This window comes from Onychostoma macrolepis, chromosome 02 (genome assembly GCF_012432095.1).
Source record: "Onychostoma macrolepis isolate SWU-2019 chromosome 02, ASM1243209v1, whole genome shotgun sequence".
Lineage (NCBI taxonomy): Eukaryota > Metazoa > Chordata > Actinopteri > Cypriniformes > Cyprinidae > Onychostoma > Onychostoma macrolepis.
The window spans coordinates 26,057,462-26,084,280 of NC_081156.1; the positions used below are offsets into that span (position 1 = coordinate 26,057,462).

At 35.9% G+C, this 26,819-nt stretch overlaps 1 protein-coding gene across 5 annotated transcripts in view; it reads right to left on the reverse strand.

The window, feature by feature from the left end:
- Positions 1 to 3,104: 3,104 nt before the first annotated feature.
- The window catches only part of uggt1 (UDP-glucose glycoprotein glucosyltransferase 1), a 30,758-nt gene continuing 7,043 nt past the window's right edge, over positions 3,105 to 26,819 (reverse strand). For 2 of the 5 annotated variants that reach the window (XM_058756974.1, XM_058756985.1), the window contains exons 12-40: positions 26,432 to 26,523; positions 25,649 to 25,799; positions 25,447 to 25,566; positions 25,262 to 25,347; positions 24,381 to 24,516; positions 24,124 to 24,255; positions 23,727 to 23,891; positions 23,219 to 23,339; positions 22,584 to 22,682; positions 21,682 to 21,705; positions 20,425 to 20,519; positions 19,114 to 19,320; positions 18,829 to 18,960; positions 18,617 to 18,747; positions 17,143 to 17,238; positions 16,956 to 17,058; positions 16,468 to 16,547; positions 16,049 to 16,238; positions 15,246 to 15,404; positions 15,074 to 15,159; positions 14,892 to 14,976; positions 12,929 to 13,206; positions 8,381 to 8,465; positions 7,945 to 8,127; positions 7,343 to 7,503; positions 6,577 to 6,691; positions 6,371 to 6,487; positions 5,547 to 5,712; positions 3,105 to 4,674 (exon numbers count right to left, since the gene is read on the reverse strand). In XM_058756974.1, coding sequence (XP_058612957.1) covers positions 4,649 to 4,674; positions 5,547 to 5,712; positions 6,371 to 6,487; positions 6,577 to 6,691; positions 7,343 to 7,503; positions 7,945 to 8,127; positions 8,381 to 8,465; positions 12,929 to 13,206; positions 14,892 to 14,976; positions 15,074 to 15,159; positions 15,246 to 15,404; positions 16,049 to 16,238; positions 16,468 to 16,547; positions 16,956 to 17,058; positions 17,143 to 17,238; positions 18,617 to 18,747; positions 18,829 to 18,960; positions 19,114 to 19,320; positions 20,425 to 20,519; positions 21,682 to 21,705; positions 22,584 to 22,682; positions 23,219 to 23,339; positions 23,727 to 23,891; positions 24,124 to 24,255; positions 24,381 to 24,516; positions 25,262 to 25,347; positions 25,447 to 25,566; positions 25,649 to 25,799; positions 26,432 to 26,523 — 3,621 coding nt within the window. In that variant the 3' untranslated portion in view covers positions 3,105 to 4,648. The remainder of the gene's footprint in view (positions 4,675 to 5,546; positions 5,713 to 6,370; positions 6,488 to 6,576; positions 6,692 to 7,342; positions 7,504 to 7,944; positions 8,128 to 8,380; positions 8,466 to 12,928; positions 13,207 to 14,891; positions 14,977 to 15,073; positions 15,160 to 15,245; positions 15,405 to 16,048; positions 16,239 to 16,467; positions 16,548 to 16,955; positions 17,059 to 17,142; positions 17,239 to 18,616; positions 18,748 to 18,828; positions 18,961 to 19,113; positions 19,321 to 20,424; positions 20,520 to 21,681; positions 21,706 to 22,583; positions 22,683 to 23,218; positions 23,340 to 23,726; positions 23,892 to 24,123; positions 24,256 to 24,380; positions 24,517 to 25,261; positions 25,348 to 25,446; positions 25,567 to 25,648; positions 25,800 to 26,431; positions 26,524 to 26,819) is intronic. The other 3 variants (XM_058756995.1, XM_058757004.1, XM_058756978.1) reach the window with 3 other exon arrangements.

Genomic DNA, 26,819 nt, shown 5'->3' on the forward strand with positions numbered 1-26,819 from the left:
TTTAATCAGTTTTTCATATTTCTATATGTTTTAATTATTATAATTTTTTTTAAATGTTTAATTTAGTTTAGTAGGGCTGCTTCGACTTTTTATTTTAGTTAGTTGCCACCAGGGATGTCCTTTTGGCGAAGCAACTGGTGCAGTCACACCGGGCCCCACACCCCCGCTCCCTACCTCGCACCGGGCTCCACATCAGCTAAGAACGGACCTGGTTGCCACAACAATTTTTTTTATTTTATTTTTTTACGTTTAAACTAACTTTAATACTTTATCTCAGTTTTATTTCAATAAATGAAAACTATTTTAATAGTTACATCAATTACAACACTGAACCAGTCAGCAGTTTTGACTTTCTAACCTTACGACATATAAAACCTGCACAATCTGACCACAGAAATAGCATAAACTCAGGCAATCGGATTGCCTCTTGCAATTTTGACAAATCTCTTGCCATTTGTGTTTGCCACATGAATCTGAGCTCAGACTACTTGGCTGTTGAACATTTCTCAATAAACTTGGCAAAGTCACTGCAGCAAACGAGCTAAAGCCCAGTCCCAGCTGGCAACATGCTACTAAAATTCTTCTCCTGCTGGGTACAGGCGGCACACGGACAGCCTCCTGGCCCAGACCGACAGACGTTAACGAGATCAAAGCGAGGGCAGAAGGCATCGGGATGCCCGTATATACCCAGACAAGGGACATGGCTTAACAGATGTGGGTGTTGGTCATTACTATCAGTGATCCGTTTTAATGTGCCCGCTGAGTAAGGGACGGCTGACCAGTGCCATCTGGATAGAGACACGGAGACACGGACACTCTCTCCCTCCCTCTGTTCCAGCTCCGGAGCCACGGAGTCTCCCCCAGCAACAGGAGGGCTGCCCATTTTCTGTCCGTCTCGGTCTCTCTCGTCCAATATGACGCCGCTACATCACTTCTCTCCCTCGTGAGGCCTCAGCGGACCGAGATCACCATGACCGGCGAGCAGAGAGGAACGAGACAGCAGTGAGAGACAGATGAGATGGAGAATAAACCGACGGATTAAAGGTCACAAAAGGCGGGAAGAAAGGCAGGAAAGATAAAACCATGGGAAGAGAGAGAGAGGGATAGTGGGGTAAAGACAGACAGCACAAACTCATCTACATGCAAATTCATCCTCCTAAAAAGAGGTCTGGAGAAAAAAAGCGGCCAAAGCAGCAGAGGACGAGCAGTCTGCGCCTAATGTACAGAAATAAATGGCATGCGCGTTGTCATGGTAACTATGAACTGACAGAGAGAAAGGGAGAAAGAATGGATCCAGGCTAAAACTATCATCTACATGTAAATGATCCTCTTTCTGGCTCCACTGCTCTGCTCTCAATTGATATTGACAAACTTTTTGTTTTTTCTTTCTCTGTAAATAGCAGCATTAACTCTTTATGCTCCTGGTTCAGGAGATTCCACCGCTGAAACTACTGTAAATTTCTAACAAATTTTCTCAACCGAATACTGCAATAATTGATAATAAAGGGACCAGGTTTTCCCTTATAAAAAGTACAGAGGTACAGAGATGTACACTAAACTAAATGTTTGAGGTTTTTGAAAGAAGTCTGTTATGCTCACTAAGGCTGCATTTATTTGATGAAAATACAGTAAAAAGAGAAATATTGTAAAATATTTAGTGCTGGGCAATGAAGTTTTTGTTTATATATGTGTGTGTAATGTGTATATTTATTATGTATATATAAAGACACACATAGCCTACAGTATATATTTTGAAAATATTGTATATAAATCTTAAATATATACATGTGTGCGTGTGTGTACAGTACATATAAATAATAACAGTACACACACATATATTATGTACACAAAAACTTTTATTTTGGATGCGATTAATCGTTGCCCAAAACGAAAAATATTACAATTTAAAATAACCTTTCTGTTTTAGTATATTTTAAAATGTCTTTTTTCACGGGATAGCAAAGCTGAATTTTTATCAGCCATTACTCCAATCTTCAGTCACATCCTTTTCAAGTCATTCTAACATGGTGATTTGGTGCTCAAAACTATTTCTTATTATCTATTTGTGAGGCTTAATCATTTTGTGAAACGTTTTTATTTTATTTTTATTTTTCCAGAATTCTTTGCTTTTGACCCCAAACTTTGACTGGTAGTGCAATACCATAGTACTGATGATAACATTTGAATGTACACCAGTATTTACTGCACATGATGATATTCATGTACATGCATTTCAAAACAACATGATGCATGTCCAAAAACTATGGTATTGCCATGGTACCGAGTCCAAATAATAGTAGCATGGAACTTTTTGTTTGTGTCAAATCTAAAAATCTAACCATCTGCACCCTTCACAATTCATTAAACCATTGATCATAGTCAAGGACACTCTTGTTGTGTAATAACGAGAGTTTGAGGTGTTTAATTGACTTCATCACTAAGGCAAAATGAGATCTAATTTGTGTGCTAACTGCATTATTCAAGATCATTTGGGAGCCTAATATTATAATCTAGTTAATGACAAAACTGAAAAGAGCTTGGAAGAAACTAACAATGAAAATACATGAGTGATGAAGGACAGATTACAGTCATGTCATCTTAATGCAGATGCGAGACAATCATAATCATAAATATGAGAGAGCTGCAATAACAAGATCTAAAGTTTTAAATATAAGCAAATAATAAAATTCTGCACAACTTACAATGACATATGATAATATACAACACTAAATCTGCAATAATGTCTAGAGAAGGCAGAGTTAGTGCTGGAAAAACTAAGAACATTATATTCCTTTTATTCACATCTGTCCATGCAAAGGCTGAAGAAATGTTTGGTTTTACTTGTGCTTAAAAGTTTTATTCCAGTTTTATGATAAACTAGGGGATGTTTAAGTGCCAGAGACAGAGCATCTAAAATAGAAGTAGCCTAATATTCATCACTCTCTCTCTACATTATGGTCATAGTTTTACTACTGGATTGTGCTGCCATCATTTGGTAGAATAATGCATTGCAATGAGTGGATTTTGCCGCCTCCTAAAAAAAATTGTGGAAAGAAAACTATTTTTAATCAAATAGTAATGATAATATAATAATTAGCTACAGATTGTAAAAAAATAAACATTCCATTTGGTACATCTTTTATTACAAAATATTGTCATCCCACAATTAATCTTACAGTAATTCCAAAGCATCATAGTATTGACTAAATCAGTCATTTTCCCCATATTAAGTGTATTCAGTAAAAGAACAGTAGATAAACCACAAGACACTGTAATGTACCTCTCAAACAGAACGAAGCACAAGGCACTGCACAAGCCCTGCTTTTCTTTTCACTTTAAAACCTGACATTATACAGACTCGGATCAATTGGCGATTTCCATGTAATATTTCCAGCTAATAACCAGAGATGAAAAGTGTGCACATATCTATATTACTTAAATGCAAAAAAAAAAAAAAAGCCCTAGCCCACGGTTTATGATCAAATGTTTGAAATTAGTGGTCATTCTTAAACGTATAAAAAACACCACAGAAATGGACATGAAAAAAAAAACCACATCAATGACTTATTGAAATCCAGTGATACTAAAAGAAAACAAACAAAAAGTAAATTGAAACAACAACCTGTAATTACCTGCTAGCAGCTTCTCTGAAGGAAGTTGGTGTTTTTTTCCCCCTCCTCGTAATCTTCTGAAGACATCTTTCTAATCTTGTAGGCCTAAAAGGACCATTGACTGAGTTTCATTAACTGACTGCCATTATGAATCATTTTAATGTGGAGGCTGTGACAACACTACTGGAGCTTTTCAATGCCCACAGAGATTTTTCAGTAAATTCAAATTTCCTTCTACGGAACAGAAAAAAAAAATTCTTTAGCTGTGACTAAATCGACCGAATAGCTTGTTCCTGAGTTAAAAGGTCTTTTGATGTGTCTCTTTGAAGAGTGACACAATTTTAACATTTTCATAAAACTGCCCTGCTGTATGGAAACAGAATCACAAAAACAGACTAGCGCTGGCTTGTTTACCAAAAGATGAATCTGAATTTTTAAATGGAGCCTCTAACTGAACTGTGATGTGTCACAGGAAATGATCTGTGCTTTAAAGTTGAACTATTATGACATCACTTTGTTGTCATGGCATTTCAACACCATGGGTGGCTTTTAAATGAACAGTCTGCATCTCGTGTTTCATGATTTAATAATCATTTTCATGAAAGCGAGTTACAGCTAAGAGGGACATTTATCAAATCTATTTTAATATTAAAATTGCACACATGCAGTTTCTCGTTCAATTATGTCATTCCCTATGGTGCTAGCTCAACCAGTCGAGGCCGTGCTAGTTTTTTTTTTTTTTGCTCTGGTGGAACTGGTATTGTTTATGGCATATGCAAGGCCCAGAGTGTTGTAGGGGGTTAAATATCAGAAGTGCCTTGATAGAGGAGACGTCCTCTACTCGTGGCGTTTACCCAGAACCCCAACACGTCCACAAGCATTCAGGTACAAAAGAGGGAATTTTGCATTAATTCTGTTCAAGTCAAGTTCAGCACGAATGTCAACCCATTCCTGGAGGATAGGCTTGGTTTAAAAAGGGTGAAGAAAAGATGACTCTTTGAACAGAGTCCCCTGTTCTTCGGTCGCAGAGCATCAACTCAAAGCTCTGAGTGCGTGTCACCACCTGACAGAGAGAAAGAGCAGAAAGAAATTCAAATAATTATAAAAAGCTACTCAGCACTTTGCACGATTAGGCTAAACTTTGGTGTTCTAAGGAGATTTTTTAACTAGAGATACTAGATCAAATAAACTAGATATACTAGATAAACTATTAATTAATTCATTATACAGGTTTGTCCCAGCTCAGACAGCTTGACCTTCTCAACTGTATCCTCCGATTTAAAATCATACACTATTGTTTAAATCTGATCTGGGATCAGTATTTTTTTTTTTTAAGTAATTAATACTTTTATTAAGCAAGAATGCATTAAATTGTTTAAACATTGTGGCATTAAACACAATTATAATATTACAAATGATGTCTATTTCTAAAAATGTTGTTCTCTGGAACTTTCCATTTATCAAATAATCCTGAAAAAAAAAAAAAAAGTATCATGGTTTCCATTAAAATATTTCCAACACTGATAATAATATGAAATGCTTCTTGATCACCAAATCAGCATAATAGAATGATTTCTGAAGAATCATGTGACACTGATTACTAGAGTATTGGCTGTTGAAAATTCTGCTTTGCCATCACAGGAATAAATGACATTTTAACAGAAAGCAGGTATTGTAAAAATAATAACATTTTATATATTTTTGTTATTTATTCAATGTTTGTTGTAAAAACACACCAAGCAAATCATACATTGCAGAGCTTTAAATTGTTTTTAGACACTGTACTGTGTAATTATTTTCCCTTCACAAAGTGAATGAACAACATATCTTTAAAGTCCTATTTTGTACCATAATTGTGGAAAGTGCCATTCAACAGGTTAAAACATCACTGTGACATTCACTAACACAAAAAGGAAAAGGACAGATTGGTCTCACCTGGGTGTTTTCTGTCTGTTTGCTGATAGCTGTCTGTGGTGCCTCTCTCTTTCTCCTCCAGGAAATTGTTGTAGATTCTCTTTAACTCCTGGTCATAGTTGCTCCACTCAGCTACTATACGCACAGCAGCCTGCAGCTTGGGCTCTTTTGTCTGTGGATTATTGCACTAAGACAGACAAATACAAAGTGTTAATTACTGACAAACAAACAAACATAAAAATCAAACCAATTTTTTGACAAATTCTCCACCGCTGTGTGCGTAGAGCCAGAGGCGTCATGCCCATTCAAAGTGAGGGGGCACAGATTTCTGAGCCAAGTGGATTTTGAAAGCAGCTTCCAAAAGACAAAAAAATAGCCAAATAACATTTTTTCTGTTTGATACAATCACACCGGTGTGATTAGACCGTTCAGTGTGGCACAGCATCAGCTGCTAAATTCAAATCTGCGTTCGCTGGTTGGCGTTGGCATTTTAAAAACTTAAAATATTGTTATTAAATTCACATTAAATACAAAGTCAGTCTTATTAAAAATAGTTTATGGCATGACACCCATATCTGGTACTTACATAAAAAGTCGGGGTTTTATGTGTAGTTAATAGATTACACTATTAGTATACTTTGCCCATCACCATTTATTGATCAAATAACAATCTATAAAGGTGCAAACGCATTTACTTACATATTTGAGAATCAAGATATTTCCTGATATAGTTAACACGTTTGTAAATATTTCGAATAAAAGGAAAAATAAAACATAAGCCTATATCAGTTATACAGTCAAAAATCATGAGTGCATGACGCCCCTGCATCGAGCAGTTGACTTACCAGATCTATAGTCTTGGCTTTCTTTTTAGATGTATCATCACACCAGGTCTCACACCAAAGCCACTCCTGAGGAAGTGACTTTATCGGCACCTGGTGGATCATGTTGTTGGGCAGATCCTGAGAGTGGAAAACACATCATCAATCAGGAGCCCAGTGATAAAGCCTTTCTATGTAAAGCCTTTTCTGTGAAGTAAAGGACATCCCACCTGGTCCAGGTTGGACAGGCTGTTGGGGTCCTGACTCAGACCCTGGTACTGGCCTCTCAGTCTGTCTCCAGCTGCGATCTTCCTGAACTTTTTCAAATCGACCACATATAGAGCACTGGGGAGCACACAAAATCAAATCAAGTCACATGTATCTTTATACAGATAGTTTCAAAGCAGCTTCACAGCAATAAACAGGAAAATAACATTTTTCAGTTATGAAACAAAATTCAATTTCAGCTGTTCAGTAGACAAATCATTTGATGTACTGGACAAGGCTCCTCTTATGACTCTACTGCAACCAGTTGGAACTAGCTTTCAGAAGAGATCAGATGTGCTAAAACATTAGCCACATTTAAATCCAGACTCAAAACTCATCTGTTTAGCTGTGCATTTGTTGAATGAGCACTGTGCTACGTCCGAACTAATTGCACTGTATTTTATGTATAATCATTTTCTATTCTTAACTGTTTTAAATTAATTTTAAATCAATTTTTATATAATTTCCTTGTTTTTGCTATTTTTTTTTAATTCCTTGTTTTTATTGTTGTGATTATTTTTTTAATGACTATTTCACTTCCTTTTATGTAAAGCACTTTGAATTACCACTGTGTATGAAATGTGCTATATAAATAAACTTGTCTTGCCTTGCCTTACTGTGGCATTTTAAACTAAATTAAAACTAATTGGGTTGTTTGGTATGTATCATCATCATTAAAAATGAGGTAGAGAAAAATGCCAGACAACAATATTAGCAAACCATTCTTACCTGATGTGGTATTTGCGTCCTGCCAAGTGACTGGCCCAGTAGCCAGACTTCCAGAAACGGTATCCATCCATCTCTCTTCGGCTTTCACAGAAAGGCGTATAACCGTACGGCGCTCCCTCCAGATCAAAGTCCCGCAGCTCCTTCAGGTCTGTGCGAACTATCTGTAGGAAAAAACACAACAACAACAACATTTGACAATCCTAGACTGTGTGTCTTTGTATTCACAGACAAAAGAAAGCAATTGCTGGAAATGGGATCAGGACATGACATGGTCAGATGAAAACCTGCATTGCCCAGAAGAAACTAAATCTTTACATTTTTTGTATTTATTGTTGTTTATATCTAATCTCCAGCTGTATTTTTCTTTACCCGGAGGTGGCAGCAGTGTATCATCAGATGTGTAATGTGCATGATGCCCTCTCCAGTTTGCATAACAAACACCTTGGATTACAACAACTGCTGTGCAATTCCAGTGACTACAAATGGGTGATCTGTCTGTACATAGATTTTTGAAAATAAATCTCATACGAGTTTTACTTGTGCTTAGTGCTCACTAGAGAAAGGATTTCATGCCACACAACTGCACTGCTCTGTTTTTGTACCTGATCCGCATCTACAAAGAGGATCTTGTCCACAGCCAGGGGGAAGAGCACATCGAGGAAGAGGATCTTATATCCCCAGATGATCCTTTGCTTTTCTGTCTGCTGGTGAAGCCAGCGTGGCCATTTATACTGTACCAGCTCATACTGGAAACCATACTTCTCTGCCATATATGGAATAAACTCCTACAAAAAGATAGACAAAAATGTGTCACACTACTGTAATTTTTAATAAGAAATTCTAATAAAATAAAAATTGTGATATTGTGAAATGTTTTAATATTTTTGTGTATTCAATAGATTATAAAATGTCATTTAATTATTTGATGGCAAAGCCAAATTGTTGAAAATAAAATATAATATACATTACATTACATAAGATATATACAACATAAGGGTCTGGTAACAGTGCCATCATGTTAAATCTCGAATGCAGTACCTTAAAAGTAGGAGACAGGTAGTTTTTGAGGAACCAGAACTTGACGGGTGTCTTGGTGTGTTTGAGCACAGACAGCATCATTATCCTGCAGAGACAGAGGGAGGCCAAAGCTCAACACAGAGTGCCTGCAGTGACAGCCCACAGAAGAGTTATGCGAGTGACCTTCTAAACTGAGCTGCATTACACAACCAATAACATTGCCGCTAATAAGACATAGCAAGTCACAGAGATCAGCATTTAAAACAGGCCTAAACAGAACTATATATATATATATATATATATATATATATATATATATATATATATATATATATATATGGAGGAAAATGTCACAAAGTCAAGATGTGACCCAAGCCAGGCGGTCACGTAAAAGTTATTGCATTTTCTGAATATGTGAAATTAGAAGATGTATGTGTGTAATTTTTCAATATCTCATAAGAATATACACAAGAGGACTTGTCTGTATTACATGTCAAATCTGCACAAGAATAATATTAAAGTCATATATTTGTCATAGCACAAATGTCATGATTCATATGAGAACATGAACAGGTCTCTATGCTAATATTTTTTTGTATGTGCAAACAACGACAGTCCTGACCACTTCAAGAACATCTGATAAACAAAATATATTGGTTATGCTGAACAGGCCAGCAGTTTATGAATATTAAAATAATCAAGCTATGACATTCACAACTACTTGAATATATTTGCATGAATGATCTGTTAAGCCATTATATGTTTATGTAACTGATCAAAATAGTTTTACTAGATTTACTGGATGCCATTATATATGCACAGGCTTAAAAGCTCAAATTTAAACTTTTTTAAGACCTGCACAAATAAAATTAATACCATATGAGCAGGGTCGTGCAATGTCTATGGTAAACCGTAAAATTAATGTAAAAAACATGATTTACAGTTCAGATAGAAGTTTTCACAAAACAAAAAGTTTTATAAAATTATGCACTTCACATTTCAGCCTTTAAACCATTTTTTAAGAAAATGGATGAGTCAAAAGTATTAATTATTATATTAAACAATCATCAATAAATTATTATATTAATTAAATAACATAGAAACACATTTTACGGTTTAGATTTTTATAATGGATTATCTCCTTATCGATCCACCAGTTCACATTTACAGCTCTGCGTGTTTGCAGGGTAAAAACATGGGTTGAGTTTTGCATTGGTCTGAACAAAAACAACCCAATGTTCCTGCAATACTGGAGGCTGCAGTTCTAGGACTGCATAGGACCCTATTTCTTGGAACAGCACCATCTATTCCAACAGAGAAGACCTGATTCAAACAAACAAACAAACAGATGCAAACAAACAGCACATCAGACGTGAAGCGCTGCGGCTAATTAACTGAAGTCTCGCACACACACAAGTCTTCTTTCCAAGAAAACTGAATTTTAAACCTGAATATATTGAAATAAATTAGGTTAAATATTTCAAGAGGGTTACCAACGGGTATGTTTAGGGCTAGGAGTTGGTTAGGACAATAATTAAGAGTATAAAATTAAATAACTACATAATTCCTTAAAAATAATAATATACAGAATTGAACAGCAAGTGCTATAAAATAGTATGAGCCACTAATATTTACTCATTTAGCAGACGCTTTTATCCAAAGTGACTTGACAATGAGGACAATGGAAGCAATCAAAATCAACAAAAGAGCAACGATATGCAAGTGCTATAACAAGTCTCATTTAGCCTAACGCAGTACACGTAGCAAGAGATTTTAATTATATAATAAATAAAAAGAAAACATAGAACAGAAAAAGAACAGAGCAAGCTAGTGTTAGAGGCCTTTTTTGCTTTTGTTAAATTGTATAATAAATAAAGAAAACCGATAGATTACAAAAAGATTAGAAAAACTAGTGTGCAAGTCTAAAAGGGACAAGTTTTTTTTTTTTTTTAGAATAGAGAGACGTTCTTCATTCTCTCTTACATTCTTTTTGGCTCATTAAAAATTAATCTTGCTGCCACGTTCTGGATTAATTATAAAGGTTTGATAGGACTGGCTGGAAGAATAATTAAAAAACAAACAAACAAACAAAACTATAGGGTCCTAGAAATCCGGTTCTGAAACTACAGCCTCCGGTATTGCAGGAATACCCTTCTCACAACAACAGCCTTATTGAACATGCACATTCATTCTCTGCCAGCAGGAGGCGCTTTCGAACTGTTTCCGCGGTAACGGCAGAACACAAAGCAGTGCAGCACCAGACTTTGAAATGTGCAGCGCTCATATTTATTTATAGCCTTTTGAAGTTTAATCGTCTCATTAAGCTGTATCGCGATTCTGGTCTGTACCCAAAATTTAAGACCTCTTTAAAACATAATTAAGACTTTCTTGTACAATTTAAGACTTTTCAAGGACCCGCGGGAACCCTGTATGCAATATCAGTGTACTCAAATCACTTGTATAGGTGTCAGGGGCGGATTGGCCATCGGGCAATTTTTTTTTTTTATGTGGGCTGGTCAGATTTTTAAATATATATATATATATATATATATATATATATATATACAGTAAATAAATGTTTTTTACAGGCCAACAGCGCATAGGATGGGTTTTTATCGCTTGCACGATTTCACTATGGTTATAATAATAATAATATTAATTATAATAAATGTTAAGCATATTTCGCCCAGTCGGCCGCAGGTCCCGAGATGGGCCGACCCAGTGGCGGACTGGCCAAGTGGCAATCTGGAGTACCGGGAGTTTTCCCGGTGGGCCGCTGTACAATGTGGGCCGGCCCATTGCGTAAAGGTAAAGCATTAATTAATTACAGTAAATATAGCCTATCCCTCCATCGGCCCAGACTAATGGCCCACTTGAGATGAACATTCAAATTAATTATCAATACTGAAAACCGTTTTTGTTTCTTAATATTTTTGTGGAAACTGTGACACTTTAACTTTTTTAGGATTATTTGTTGAATACAAAGTTAAAGAACAACAATTTTTATATATAAATAATTTGTAATAAGTATATCTTTACTGTCACTTAAATCAATTTAATGAATGAATGAGTGAATATCTTTATTGTCATTGTAAAAGTTCAATGAAATTGAATGCAATCCTTCCACTTTTTAATGCAACCTTGTTACTTTATTATTATTTAATTATTATTACCGTATTGTCCCGAATATAAGACGACCCTGATTATAAGACGACCCCCCTTTTTCCAGATGTACCTTTTGGGAAAAGGCTTTTTGAAAACCAAATATTGTTTTTTTTTTCTCTCTCTCTCTCTGTAAAACATTTTTTCTTAAATTATTTTCAAATTGCATATTTTTCCTATTTTAATTTTTGTTTTGAAAATATGGTAAATACTGGTAAAATATACCAACAATGACATTGAAATTTTTGATATACCATTGAAATAACAGGTAGCCCATTTGAATTATATAACATGTAGGCATTTATAACATCTCAATTTTCAATTTTATTAACAGTAGAAGTGAAATCTTATTGTAGTCTTCAAATCTGGGTACTGTCTTATGTTTTAAAACCACTTACAGAGGAAGTTTGTTCCCATCAGACTAACATGACAGTCACGACATATTACATATTTCATGGCACACTCGTTTTATGCGTTTTTGGCGCCACCTATGTTGCGGGTGTATTACTGACATGTCAAAGACCCCAAATATAAGACGACCGCGTTTTTTCAGATGTATTTTAAAGAAAAAAACATTGTCTTATATTCAGGTCAATACGGTATTATTTTAAATCTTATTCTAGACTGAATGGTGATGTATCACATTTTTCACAAAAAAATATGAAGCAGCACAACTGTTTTCAACGGTGATAATAATCAGAAATGTTTTTTGAGCAAATCCGCATATTAGAATGATTTCTGAAGGATCATGTGACAATGAACACTGGAGTAATTATGCTGAAAATTCAGCTTTGATCACAGAAATAAATTATTTACTATATATTTGCATAGAAAACAGCTATTCTAAATTGTAACTATATATTTCACATATTACAGTTTACTGTATTTTTCATCATCATACAGTTCTTCATCAGAAAAAAACTATTGTCAAGCAATTGAAAGGTACAATAAAAACAGTCCACATTCTGCACTAAATTCCAAGTCTTCTAGAGCAGAGCATTGTTATGGACTGATATTATGGTAGGCATATAACTTTAGTGATATTAAACTGTCCCTCTAAAAATATTATTTACAAATTGCCATATACACCAGGAAAGACAAATTATAATGCAAAGAAGTATGACGGTCATTCATTAATGTTAATGATAATAGCCTAACTATATACTGTGTGTATATATATATATATATTTGTGTTATATTTGTATGTTAGTAAGTGGTGTTAAAAATAGCTCTATAATGAGCTGGTGGGTTTATGGTGTGGTGGGCCGCTCTGTGCCAAAAAGTCCAGGGCCACTTTTTAGCCCCAGTCCGCCCCTGATAGGTGTAACCAAATATTTTCGTCACATTTACAGTAATTTTCAGTAGTAATGCTGGCACTGTAAAATCCAACTGAAAGCAGATGTTTACCTGAGGAACCTCTCATACAGGTGACCAGAGGCCACAGAAAAAATGTTAATGACGTCATCTTTCTCCTGTTTGGGTTCTTCTGGCTTTGAACCACCAGTAAATCCTCTGAAAGAGATAAAGAAATAACCATTAACAGACAAATACTGTAAGTGAGAGCTACAGTAGAACTCAAAAGGCAACACTTTGTACCTGGTTATAGATGTCCAGAATCCAGAGTCGTTCTCGTGGGTTTCATCACTAAGAAGCTCCTCTTTGATCATATCAGGCTTTTTCTGCACCTGCAAACATGATATATAGGGCAACAGAATCTATGCATGAAATCCCTCAGCACTAATGTGGAGCACATGCAATTGCAACATTCTGGTAGCCACTTTAAGACAGTTTAACAAAAGGACTTGATCACAGAAATCTTAGATCACAGTGTGTTTGTTAGCTAGTTTGGAACTGCAAAATAAAACATGGTTTAAATGTAATGCAATAACAAAATAATGTCACATAGAATCGGCTTCATTGCTAACACAAATAAATCAAAGATATGCAAATCACCTACTTAAAAAGGTTTATGTCAGTGAACACTACTGTTCAAAGGTCTGGGGTCAGTAAGACTTTTTTTTTTTTTTTTTTAAGAAATTAATAATTGTATTCAGCAAGTATGCAGTAATTGATCAAAAGAATCATGAAAAAAACTGTAACAGGGTTTCCACAAAAATCTTAAGTAGCACAACTGGTTTCAACATTAATAAGAATAATAAATGTTTTTACGCACCAAATTAGAATATTAGAATGATTTCTGAAGGATTATAAAACACTGAAGACTGGAGTAATGATGCTGAAAATTCTGCTTTGTCATTACATTGATAATTTTTTTTATTTTTTATACTGTATAAATAGAAAACAGTTGTTTTAAATTGTAATAATATTTCACAATAATCACTGTTTTACTGTATTTTTTATCAAATTAATGCCACCTTGGTGAGCATAAGAGACTTTAAACATTTGAAAACATTAAAGAATTCAGTTAAACTATTTTAAGGTGCCCTTGTTACATTGTAATTGTACACTGAAGCACTGAGAAATATTAATTAGCAACATGTACTTAGTATTGTGTTAGGGTTTGAATTACCCTTAGGATTAGGATTGAATAGTTGCTTGTAATTATGCATAATTTCCTGTTATTACTACAGTAAGCACACGTAATGTGTAACAAGGACACTGTAAAAGAAATTGTTACAAAAATCTTATCAACCCCAAAATTTTGAATATAAGTACACATCTTTTAATAACTTTTATCTCAGAAAAGGGTTTTCTGTATTGTTGCAACTCCAGAACTCCATGTAGTGACGTTCCAAATTATTCACCAGTATTATAAATCCTGTGTTATAGGGACAAACAAATTCGAATCAAATGCAAAATGCAGTTTCACAACCAGTAAGAAATATTAGGGACATTAAATTTATTTCTCAATGTACCAGCGACTGGCAGGTGAAATTAATTTCGACGTGAAGTCAACACGACTGCCATCTTTTGATGAGGAAACAATAATCCAAACTCTGAGACAAGCACTGCTGCATAAACAAACACATTCCCTCTGGCCCATGCTGTATACTTAAAGCCACAACGTGTCAAAAATTCAGATATATATATATAAACACACACTCATCCCAGTCCACATTCTTAATCCACCCACAGCCCCACAGGAAGCAGCAGACCTCGCATTGGACACACGCCCACGCAACGGCTGACATGTGACAGCTTGTCAGATATTAAGAGTATATACCGGAAAAGTAAAGACACTCTCTCGCTCTCCATCTCTCCAGTCGAGCAAAAATGGAAAGAATATCTCACAAGCTCTTGTCTACAGCCACCTGAGCACATTTACCTCCGCTAATACCCTCAAACTACAGAGACAAAGACCTTGCATGTGACCTCACCCAGACACCTGATTCAGACACCTATTACTTACTTTCACTTTAATGATCTTGCTCTTGAAGTTGTTGAGGACGACAATTAAATCATCAGCTTCGGCTGGAGAGTCTGTGCCATCGTGACTGCGACAGGGGAATTCAAATAGTGAACCGACCAATCAAGTGAAGAGACAGAAGGACATTAAGAGAGACAGATGTCTGACACGTTATAATAGGGTACCTGTAGATTTTGTAGATATCATCTGACCTGCCTTTCCGCAGTCTGAGAATCCAAGCTCCTGGGTTTGCTTTTAGTTGGAAATAACCCTGTTAAAGATGGATCACAGTAAGCGACAGTGACCTCTAAGACAATCAGGAATTATTTCCCAGATGAATCTGTGACGTCCACTCACCAGGTTGGCCATGACTATGGTGTCGACTATGACAGGGTCGGAGGCGGTGCCCAGAGTGAACTGCAGCCCACGGGGCGGCTGACCTGTCGTTACGTCAAAACAGTGACCCTCCAGTAATAAATATTCCAACTCGTACTCAGCGGCCACGACACTGTCAACCTGCAAATAAGAGGCTATGACTTGAATACTAATGATCTCAATAATGAATATCTGCATATGGCTTAATAAAATGTGCAATATGACAAACAAAATGCATTTGTTAAAGAATATTGGGTTTCTGTTGTACAATAACTGTGCTTTAAAGAAAACTAGTATTGATATCCTGATATACATGCAGTAAAAATACATTAAAAACAGTAATATAGTCAAATATTATAAACAATTTAAAACAACTGTTTTTTATTTCACTGTATTTTAAAATGTTATTTATTCATGTGATAGCAAAGCTGAATTTTCAGCAGCCGTTACTCTAGTCATATTTTTTTAACGTTAGTGTAGATATTTCTTTTTTTTTTATATAACCTTGTTTTTTTTCATAACTGTTTACCACAAATCAAATTATAAGGTTCCATTATGGAAAAGAAGAAAAAAAATAGAAAGGCTTAAGTTGAAAAAAAAAAAACGTTTTTGTTATATCAATAAATTGCCACAAAAGTCTGATGTATCAAGTAAATATAAAGTGCATGAAAAGTCCATATGTACAAATGACAAGTTTATAGCAAGAAATAACAAGTAAAACATCTAACTGTTCACCTTATTTGACCTAGACTTCAAGAGTTAATAAGAGTGATGAGGATTCTTACCTCTTCAAGGTAGATGTTATCCAAATCATAGCGTGTGTGGACAGACTCAACCATCCAGCTCTCGGGGGTGTTGAGGTTGAGGGTAAACAACAACGAATGTGGCATATCCAAGAACTTAGCCATCGGACCAGGGGCAAAGCTGCTATCTGCCATAAACGAAACCTCCGGCTCCAAAACATATCGATAAAAACTGAGGAGAAAAAATATTTCGTTTTAACAGAAACATAAAATGATTGTACAAAAATATCACAAGATATTTTAAAACATCAGCTAGCCTAAAACAATAATGTAGCACTTCAGAGTAAATTATGTCTTGTCATGCCCCATGTAGCCTGTAAAAAAATTCAAGTAAACAGTGAAATGTGAAGGTGACTCTGATGGAGCATGTGTTCTCACAGAGACAGTGTCTCTCTTCTAACCTTTTCAGTGGGAGGTCAGAGAGCTTGGACTGGCAGTTCATGAACACTCGCAGGTTGACGTTGACCAGCTGCTTCAACACCTGAGTGGGCACACAGAAAAACAGGAAGTGACATGAGTCAAGGTACAAACAACCAAATGAACCTGCTCTCGCAGACAGCTGGTCTCAGAGATAGAGCCAACAAATGCAGACTGACTGCTGACTGACTGTACCTGTGAAATGTCACGGAGAGGGACCAGATGTCCTGTGATGACTAATGCAGGTATATACACAACATGTAGGACAAGCAGGACACGATTCTGGATCAACATCCATTGGTCAACATTCTTAATAAATAATAATGGCTCTAACATAACCAAGGGGTCAAGGTTTGGCTAGTTAGCATGATCCAGTCCAGCCCCTGCTGGTGGATTCTGTATCTAAACCATCTGGTTCCACATGTCCTACTTGTATAATTCATGTTAAGTGAAGGTATGCAGAAGTTCTCACCAAAAGGAGGGGTGCCAGTTTCTGAGCATCTCTGGTCACTGGATCCAAAACAGCTATGACTTCGAAGTACACTTCCTCTTCCTTTGGTCTGATCTTTACAGCGCTGTGAAGAAAAATGCAGAGGAAGAAGTTGATGACTGAATTCTGAGGATTTAGAGATGTCCTGGTATGAGAAGAGGTGACGTACCTGTATCTGTCTTCTGCAAACGTGTGCTCGATCCTCGCCTCACCTTTGGGTTGGGAGGAGAGCAGGGCATCCACCTTCATCACCAGATCACTAGCTCTAAATCACAATACATACAAAATAAACAAATCCAGGCTAAGACACATGCCAGTAAATGAATGCAAATGCTTCTAGCTAAACAAGCTCACTTTAAAAATGTCAGAACACCATTCAGATTGAAAAGAATTCTGCTGTGCAATTTAGCTAATTTTTGTTCATCTGTGTAGACATGTTCATAGCCAGATAGATGATTAACAATCATTTTATGAGAACAGACATTTGAACACAACCTTTTTACCTCACTGAGGGGTGTGAATATTTTCTCTGATTGAATTAATATTGTGGTAAAATTATGGTTAGTTCAGACTTGCTTTTTCACTCTGTCACACACACATTTAAAGGTTGTAGTCTTTCACATCAGTGAAACCCTAAAATATAAATAGCATATTAGGTTTAGAATTCAAAATGTCCTGCAAAACATGATCGATCTAGATAAAATAAAATGTGTTGTTTTTATGTACTAACGTGACTGCAAATATATCTTTTAAAATTACATTTAAATAAATTTTAGCTTAATACATTAATTTACCAAAATGGTAATATATAAATAAATATTGTATTGAGATTCATTGTGTACCACATTGTGCCACATTGTGTAAATTATTTAGATTAGATTCACAAACAATGATAGTAAATAAATGAAATTGCCACTGGAGATCAGACATTGGAAATGGTGGCAAAAAAAAAAAAATATATATAAAAAAATATATATATATAGTACTCTGTGTACAAGGTTTTATCTTTTCTGGCTAACATTGACAGAACTCGAACCAAAGAAAATATTCAGAGAGAATTCAAGTAGTTGTTTCTTTTTTACTTTTGTATTTTGTCACTTTTATTGACATAATATAATAGAGAGAGGATAAGAAACCAGATTAAAACCTGTGTCACCCACATGAGCACCATAGCTAACCAAATACACATGCTAGCAAAAAGCAAAAATTTGCTCAAACTCTCTCACAGAGGCCTAGTATCAGATTCAGGTGCTGATAAAGACAATGACTGCCTCCTCCACCCAACACTTCAATAATCAGCCCTCTAAAAGTTTACCGAGAGGATAATGAACATGGTGTCACTGTCTCAGTCTGCTCTTCCAGTAAATACACATAAAATGGCACGTTTATTACGTCTCTGTCTTCAAGGCAGACCGACACACTTCATTAAGAGGAAGTAATTACTGCAGAGAGTACATGTGACGGTTATGTTTAATGCATTGTAATCCTTCTACAGCTCTGACAGAAGGGCGTTCTGTCCTCAAAGTGGTTTAGAGCTCTGCTATTGGTTATACAAGCTAACAGCTTATGTTATATATACTTAAACATTTGCATCAACCAACGAAATTCTCTGTAACCTGTTGCACAGGATTGGTCTAGCATACCTGTCCTCTACCATGCCCAGCTGTTGAATTTTGGCCTTAATACGCTCCCCTGATGTCTTCAGGATAATGCTTTCCAGAAGCAGGAAATCATCCTGGTTGAAGACCTCCCCTTCTTCCAATGGACCAATGATCTGCAGAGAAAAAGGCAAAAAGCAGAATAAGAAGAGCTTTCACAGCATCAGAATTCTTGCTATACAAAACATCTAACTTACTCTTCCATTACTGATCACAGCTCTCTGGCCCTTCTGCAGTTTGAGGACATCCCGACAGTAGGCAGAGTGAGCCAACAGGAAGTTCACATTAGGGGACTCGTACGCACTCTTAAACAGAGGAACATCCATGCCCTGTAGTGCAGAAAAATGCAGAAGGATCTGGTTAGATTGGTTCTATATTAAATTCTGCAGTTTAAAAGTGACATTCGCAGCAGCAATAGTGAAATAACCCAGAGCAAATAATCCATCACAACTGTAAATGAATTACAGAAGAGCTTATTTTACCCCGACAGCAAACTCTGCAATGTCACTCCCTCCGTAAAGAGCCTGTGCCGTTTCTTCTTTAGCCATTTTGGTGATGAAGTTTTTGGCGTTGTTGGCGGTTTGGGTCTGCATGGCTGCCCATATGGCTCGAGCAATTAGGCTCTTCTCATTAGATGGGTTCTCGCTTGGATTATTGATAACTCCTAATCGTACGTTATTACTGGTTTTCTAAAGGAAAAAAAGACATTAAATTAGAATTAGTTTAGACTTTTTTTTCACTCTATCACACATTTAAAGATTAAAGCTGTTATATAAACATATATAGAAATAGAAACAGAGTTGCTATAGAAATAGCATACTACGTTTAGTGTTTGAATTGAAATATCCAAATATCCAGTGTTGTAATTAAATTAAATAAAAATTTTAAAAAGTTTTAGATGTAATTGAAATAAAGGTGAACAATTTAAAGAAAAAATTAAAAGAAAATACTTTGCAACTATCTGAAATAGGTTCAAGTACTACAATAAGTAAAACTAATTATTAAAATAAAAAATAAAGTTTAGTATAAATATTTGAAATAACCTAATTAAAAAAAAATGACAAAAACACTGGAAATATCCAGCAAAAAATTTCAATCATGGAGTCTACGATTGCATGGGCAAAAATATTATTCGCCAAATGCCAAGACAACGAAAAATAAATCCAAAAATGTGCATGAATTATATTATATTATAATTATATTTAGTGCTGGGCAACGATTAATTGCATCCAAAATAAAAGTTTTTGTTTACATAATATATGTGTGTGTACTGTGTATATTTATTATGTATATATAAAGACACACACACATACAGCATACATTTTGAAAATATTTGCATGTATATATTTATATTCATATAAATCATATCATATATAAATATATAAACATAACATATTTATATATATATATATATATATATATATATATATATATATATATATATATATATATATATATACACATGCATGCGTGTGTATTTATATATACATAATAAATATACATAGTACACACAAATATATCATGTAAACAAAAACTTTTATTTTGGATGCGATTAATAATTTGACAGCACTAATATTGATAAACTAATACTGTAGTGCGATTTGCCACTTTGTGTGAATACTTTTAGATTAGATTCACAAACAAGGGTAGTAACAATATAACAAAACTGCCAGTAAATGTCTTCTATTCATCAGAAAGACCGCTGTGGCAAAAAGTTAATTTTGTGCACTGCGTATGAGGTTTTGTCTTCTACAGCTAACACCAACGGAACTGGCTCATTGGCATTGTCCTACCATGTGACGTATAGCATCGTACAGCAGCTGTCGTCCTGAGGGCTGGTCAAAGTCTCCCACTACCCAGAAAGTCACCGGACGGATGATGCCATCATCTGCAAGTCAGAAAAGGACAGACACACAGGCTGAAGGAAATTACACAGCCGAGACATGCTGTTTCCTCATGCAATCTAAAAAGGTGAGTGAAAATGATGTGAGGAACTGAAAGCGTTCTGGCTTGTCTTAGGTTTTAACAGTCAAAAAGGCGGGATGTATCTGAAGTGCCCAAGCGGCACACAAAGACAGACAGGCAATTTCAACCTAGATATAAACCTGTAAACGTCTGTAAAAGAAAGATATTACAGGGGACCACAGGATAGAAAGAGATTGTCTTTCATCCATCACACCCTGACAGTTCTGACAGATGACAAATGCACAGCTGTGCTTAAATCAATAGCAAGCTTCAGAAAACTTCTTCACTTGGTTAAGGGAAAACAACAACAACAATCATAATACACTAATCCTAAAACTTGCAGACACGCTTAAAAATGAATATTCTGGGACATTTACAACTTTAGCTATCAATATCATCAGAAAATAATTTAGAGTTGTCCCTCAGTATATTTTAAACAACAAAAACTCTTTCAGAGGAATGCACTTGGTTTATAATGGAAGTCTAGCAGGCCAGAGCATTTAAGAATATGAGGCTTGTATTTCAGCTGAAGCGCCAACATTAAATGCAAATGTGTCTGAATTGTCCTTTTGAGGTTGGACTACTTTTCTAGATGGACAATTCTGATGTAATTTCACTTCTATATATTATGTCACATCCCTTCATACTTTCATCCTGGTTTCCTTGTATCACACAGAGCCTAACAGAGGTCCAGTGCATCCTGACCATTTTCATGTTTGTACTTTCAAACAGTGCGACAGTAAAATAGACATTTTAAATATTTATAGATATTTATTCAAAGTAGTTGCACACTGACCTGCTAGGCTTCCATTATAAGTGTATTCCTGTAAATGCATTCCCATTTGTGTACACAAACTGAGAGACAGAGTCAAAGTTATTTCCTGTGGTAATCGACAGCATGCCGCAGATGTGGTACACAGACATTAAGTTTTAAATAACCCAGAATATTCCTTCAAGCAACAGAGAGTGTTATGTTAATGATGTCAAAGTAGGCGTTTTCTAACAATATTTGCACTGTATGTTTAGATGAGATCTATGGGAAATGGGCTGTCAGTTAAGTGAGTATAACAGCACAATGCAATTACCAGAAGCATCCCTGGTTGACATCCCTGAAATCAGCATTCAAGAAAAACAAGGAATGAAGAAACACAAATAAAAGCAGACAGATATATTTAGTGGTACACAGAAAGTTTTTGGTGTCTAAAGCCAGGTGTACACTGCCATTTTTTTTGTGTTGCCTGTCAGATTATATAATGAGATAATGAGAAATGTTGGCTAAAGGACCAAACTGATTGTACAACATTAAATGTCTTTCATGTCAGACTGTGTGATATACATGTCAGCCAAGTCTTTGGTCATTACTGGGCGATTTAAGTCACCAATCCATGTCAGTCATCTTCATTTGCATTTGACTGCTCATTCTCCAAAACAAACCGAAGGACATTTTTATATTATAATGCAAAGGAAATATTATACTCACAAGCTAGTATAAACTACTTTTTCTCGGTGAGAACGTCACACTTATCAAACCAAGAGCCAGATTTACAAAGAACTTGCACTAGCGCAAACCTCCTTTTGCTTCTTTTAATTTACTAAGATTTGCGATAGCCAATTTTCTAGTATTTGCACCATTATTTAACACCCAACAAACGCAGTATTGTCAGAAGATCACTGACAGAACTTTCCATTCCTATCACCGCTTTTAAGGAATTGTGGTCTCATGCTAATTTGCCCTGTTTAGTAAATCTGGCAGTAAGACTGCTTATGATAAATACCTTTGACAACTTCTGAAATTTGATTTGCTTTGCCAAAACCGCAGTGCGCACCTGGTAAATAACGTAAGATGGACACAACAACCAGAAATGATATATTTCATAAAGGTACCACAGAGAAACCCTTAATTGTTCATGACTGCATAGGTCAGAGATCAGCAGCATGTTGGAAGAATGGCGTTTCTCATGGAGATCAATAGCAGCAATCACCTCACCTTTCTTTGTCATGTAATTCATGCTGTTGGCCACCGCTGCGTTCTTGTCCTTGGTGTCCAGAAAAAGGAAACGTGCATATTCATCGATAAAATGATTGTCTGGAAAAGAAGAAAAGACTTGGAGGTCAGGTGATGGCAAACACTTGGGGAGAAAATGAAAATAAGGTTGTGCTTTGTTCTCTGTTAGAGGTACATTCACATTCATAATTGAATCCAACCAAAGCCATTTCAAATGCAGTTATTTCTAAACATGGAGTGCTATTTGAGTTCAGATTGAAATGGGTATTTTACTCAGCTTCCTGAAAGACTGCAAATATGCTATTCAAAAGCTATTAAAATTCAGTTTCAAATTCCTCGCAAAAACAAAGCAGTTTATGAATATCATTGCCGCAGTCTCATTTGTACGTCTTTGTAAATAAATGGGCTATCAAGAACAAACAAGACATTTAGCACAGAATTCACAATGAGGCAGATATTCATTCCCGAGAGCATGTGAGAGTGTACGTGTTGTATATCTCAAACTAGCTCGTTTACCGGAAGAAAAGCTATTTATGATTCAACAGACACGACCCGGAGAGCAGCAAGACACTGAAAAAACATAATTTTACTATGAACCCAATCAGACAAGAACTCACTGGTGGCAGAAAGGTCCAGATAATTCCTGTTGGTGCTCAGGATTCTGGAATTGATTCGTGGGACCACATTGGGCTGATTCATGATAAAATCCACTACATCATGGTCACTGTTCAGTTCACCCTGAAAAGATCATAAGAGGCATTTCAAAACATGACACTGACAATAAATAACCCTAAACTGTACTTCAGTATAATAATAAATATAATAATAAACTAATTAATTGTAAGTTATACAATTAATAAATAATATACATTTATAATATATTTATCAATTAATCATGCAAGACTACAGAGTGCATGACACCTTAACTACTCTGTGAAACAAGTTCTGAAACTTTACAAAACTATACTACTTCCACTAAAGCTGGTCTGGAAGACAGACCGTTCTAGCCATTTGATGATTGGTTTTAACCGTTTTTTTTAGGAAGAGTGCAATGATATCATGTGTTACTTTTTAACCCAAAAAGGACACCATAGAGACTATGGGTGACAGACATGTAATTCTCACCAGGTAGACTGTGCGCTGAAAAAAACTGGTGGTCTCTAGGATCTTGTGCATGACGACTGTCTCAAGTTCATCTGGGTCTAACTGCTCACGTTGTAAAGGCATTCCATTATACAACACCACAGGCAATGGGCCAACACCAGTCTGCTCATAATATGCCTTTCCCTCCTGTGGAGACATAGAAGATATGACCTCAATAAGGGTTATGGGTACTGGGAGACACAAAGAGCTATTAGCACAGGAACCACCTCTGGCTGACAGTAACATCCTTAATCTCTACAGTTGATCCAAAAATGTCCTCATCCACAATATTCTGTCTCTTTTGGCAAGAATATGACATCTGAGATAAAGTACTGTTGAAATATTCAAAGCACACACATTAGAAAAACAAATCCCTCACTTTTCTGTTGTTGTCGTAGGCAGAGTCAGGCCCCAGGATGCTGCTGATCTCTACATAGGGATATCTCTTTTCCAACACACCCACCACATGCTCCACCTTCAGTTTGCCTCCACTGGGAACTCTGTTCAACATCTGAAAGACATATCAAATTATTTTCTTGTTTTTAAGCAAATCTGCATCCAGTATGCTCCTAAACAGAGACAAAATCCACCACTAAATTGGTGTTGTATGAAGCACTGGTGATGTTGTTGACTTACAGATACGATGGCATCGAAGGCCATCTGGCTGTCAACATCATCAGCGATGTAGTTGAAAGCTCGAAGTAAAGCCACACCAGCATCCTGCATCCCATCAACCTCATCAGAATCATTCACCACAAACACCAACCCAATCCTGCAGACAGATAAAAACACAGAAATCATCAGAGAGAGACACAATAACTACACTGCCAGGGTACAGAGTTCAACCACTTCAAGTCTATAATTACAGGATATATACACACAAAACATATGTATCCGTTAAAGGTGCTGTACGTAGGATTTTGACTCTACTAAAGCATAAAAATACCATAATATGTTTGCAGATATTTAAGAAACATGCTAAGTTAACATACTTGTTTATCTGAAAAACAATGCTACAGTCAGTTATTCTCCTTTGAAAATGTGCATTCCGGCCTGGAATGTCTGTGTTTGTTATGGTTTGTGAAACCCGCCCACTGCCAGTTTACCCAATTGTATTTCGGCACCCCGGGTTGCCAGTTGGCGGAAAACACAGTGTATTTAATTTCATTCATAGTAATGTGCGCTCGTTTCTGTTGGTGTCCTTAATCTGGCAACCTGCCTGTGCGTCAAGTCTGAGGAGGAGGGGCCGGGTGAAAAAAAACGTCTCCAATATTTTGAATTTGGACTGCAATACCTAGTTCAACCGCTAGGTGCTGTATGTCAATCCTACATACAGCACCTTTAAATGCCTTTATTATATACTGACAAATGCTGAAAAGGTTAAATGAAGGGGTGAAAACGGCACAAGAAAATGACCAGATTTGAACCTGCTTTCATGCGGGAGCACCATGGCTCCTATGCATTGTGAAACATTAATCATGTTCTTGTAATAATGTTGGGTCTATTTTCAGACTGACCTGAGTGGGATGTTGTTGCTGTAAAACATCTCAGCCACGCTGATCAGCTCTGCCGTGTTCTCATGGGTTGGATCCAGAATCATAACCTGTCAGAAAGACACACACAATTCTGAAATGATCTGCAGAATTCAGATCTACGTGGGGTTCACATTGTGTCATATTTACACAGCACCTGTGATACTTACCAGATTATGAAAGTTTTTCCGGATCTGTCGAATGACTCCTGGAAAGGTGGGCCGCAGCAGCTCCTGCACATTGGAGGGCCAGGATGCATATCGGCCATCTGTCTCCAGGTTATTAATCCACTGGAGAAAAAAAAAAAAAGGTTTATTCTCTATTCTCTCTCCTAGAAAACAGGTTTACAAAAAACAACAACATGTAGCTCACATTAACAGCAGGGTTGCGGATGTCCACTGCGTAGTCAGAGTCTGAGGGCTGGACGTGGAGTTTGAGGATGTCGTGGATGTAAGGAGTGTCTATGTGCAGACTACGTAAACCCTCCATGACCCTGGCCTCATTCCTCAACACGTCAAAAACGCTGCAAAAAAAACACAATATACAGGGTTGCAGCATGGCAAATCAAAACATTAACAAATACATCACACTTCATGATACACATTACTTACAATATTGCAAGGCATATAACACATAATTTAAAGGTATAGGGTCTGAAATGTTTTTTTAAGCAATTAAAGCTTTTATTCAGCAAGCATGCATTAAATTGAGCAAAAGTAACAGTAAAGACATTTTCAAATTCATTTCATTTTACTGTTTCAAATAAATGCTGTTCTTTTGAACTTTATTGAACAAAAAATCCTTCCAAAAAAAACAAACAAATTTTGCCATCACAGTAAAATACACTCACAAATTGCATTAATATTTCACAATATTACTATATTTTTGACAAAATAAATGCACCCTCTTTAAGAATAAGAGACTTCTTTCAAAAACATACAAAAAAATATTTAAAACATTTGAACAATATTATATAATAAATGTAAATATTAAAATACTGTATTATTTTTAGTTACATTTATTATTAAATCACTATTTTTAGATTTCTGCTAAGTATAAATAATTATTGTTTATAATGTAATATTTATATTTAATATATGCAATACTTATTTAGCAAAAAAATAAATAATTAAAATAAAAAAAACAGCTGCTTACCTGAAAATATCCTGCACATCCAGGTCAATATGGAGTCCATTGATAAACAGAGCCGAGTCCCCTGGCTGGAGACCTAATGTCCCTTTAAAATACTAGAGGAGATATAAGAACGTGAGATATTAGGTATGACATATTCACAATTAGCCTTAATGTAACCTCCCAAGCCCTGTGGGTTGCTAATCCCTGGATGAAACATACATTTCTGTCACTTCATAGAGCAGAACAGAAGTTGAAAGAGATGCTCAATATGATCTATAATTCAAACAGACTCTTTTGAGCCTTAGGCCATTTCCACTCTATATAGTCATGCTTTTATCCTTGGCTCTCATGTTTGTTATTCGCTAAAGGCACATGCATTAGAGCGAGGGAGCTCGTTAGAGAACCTTAA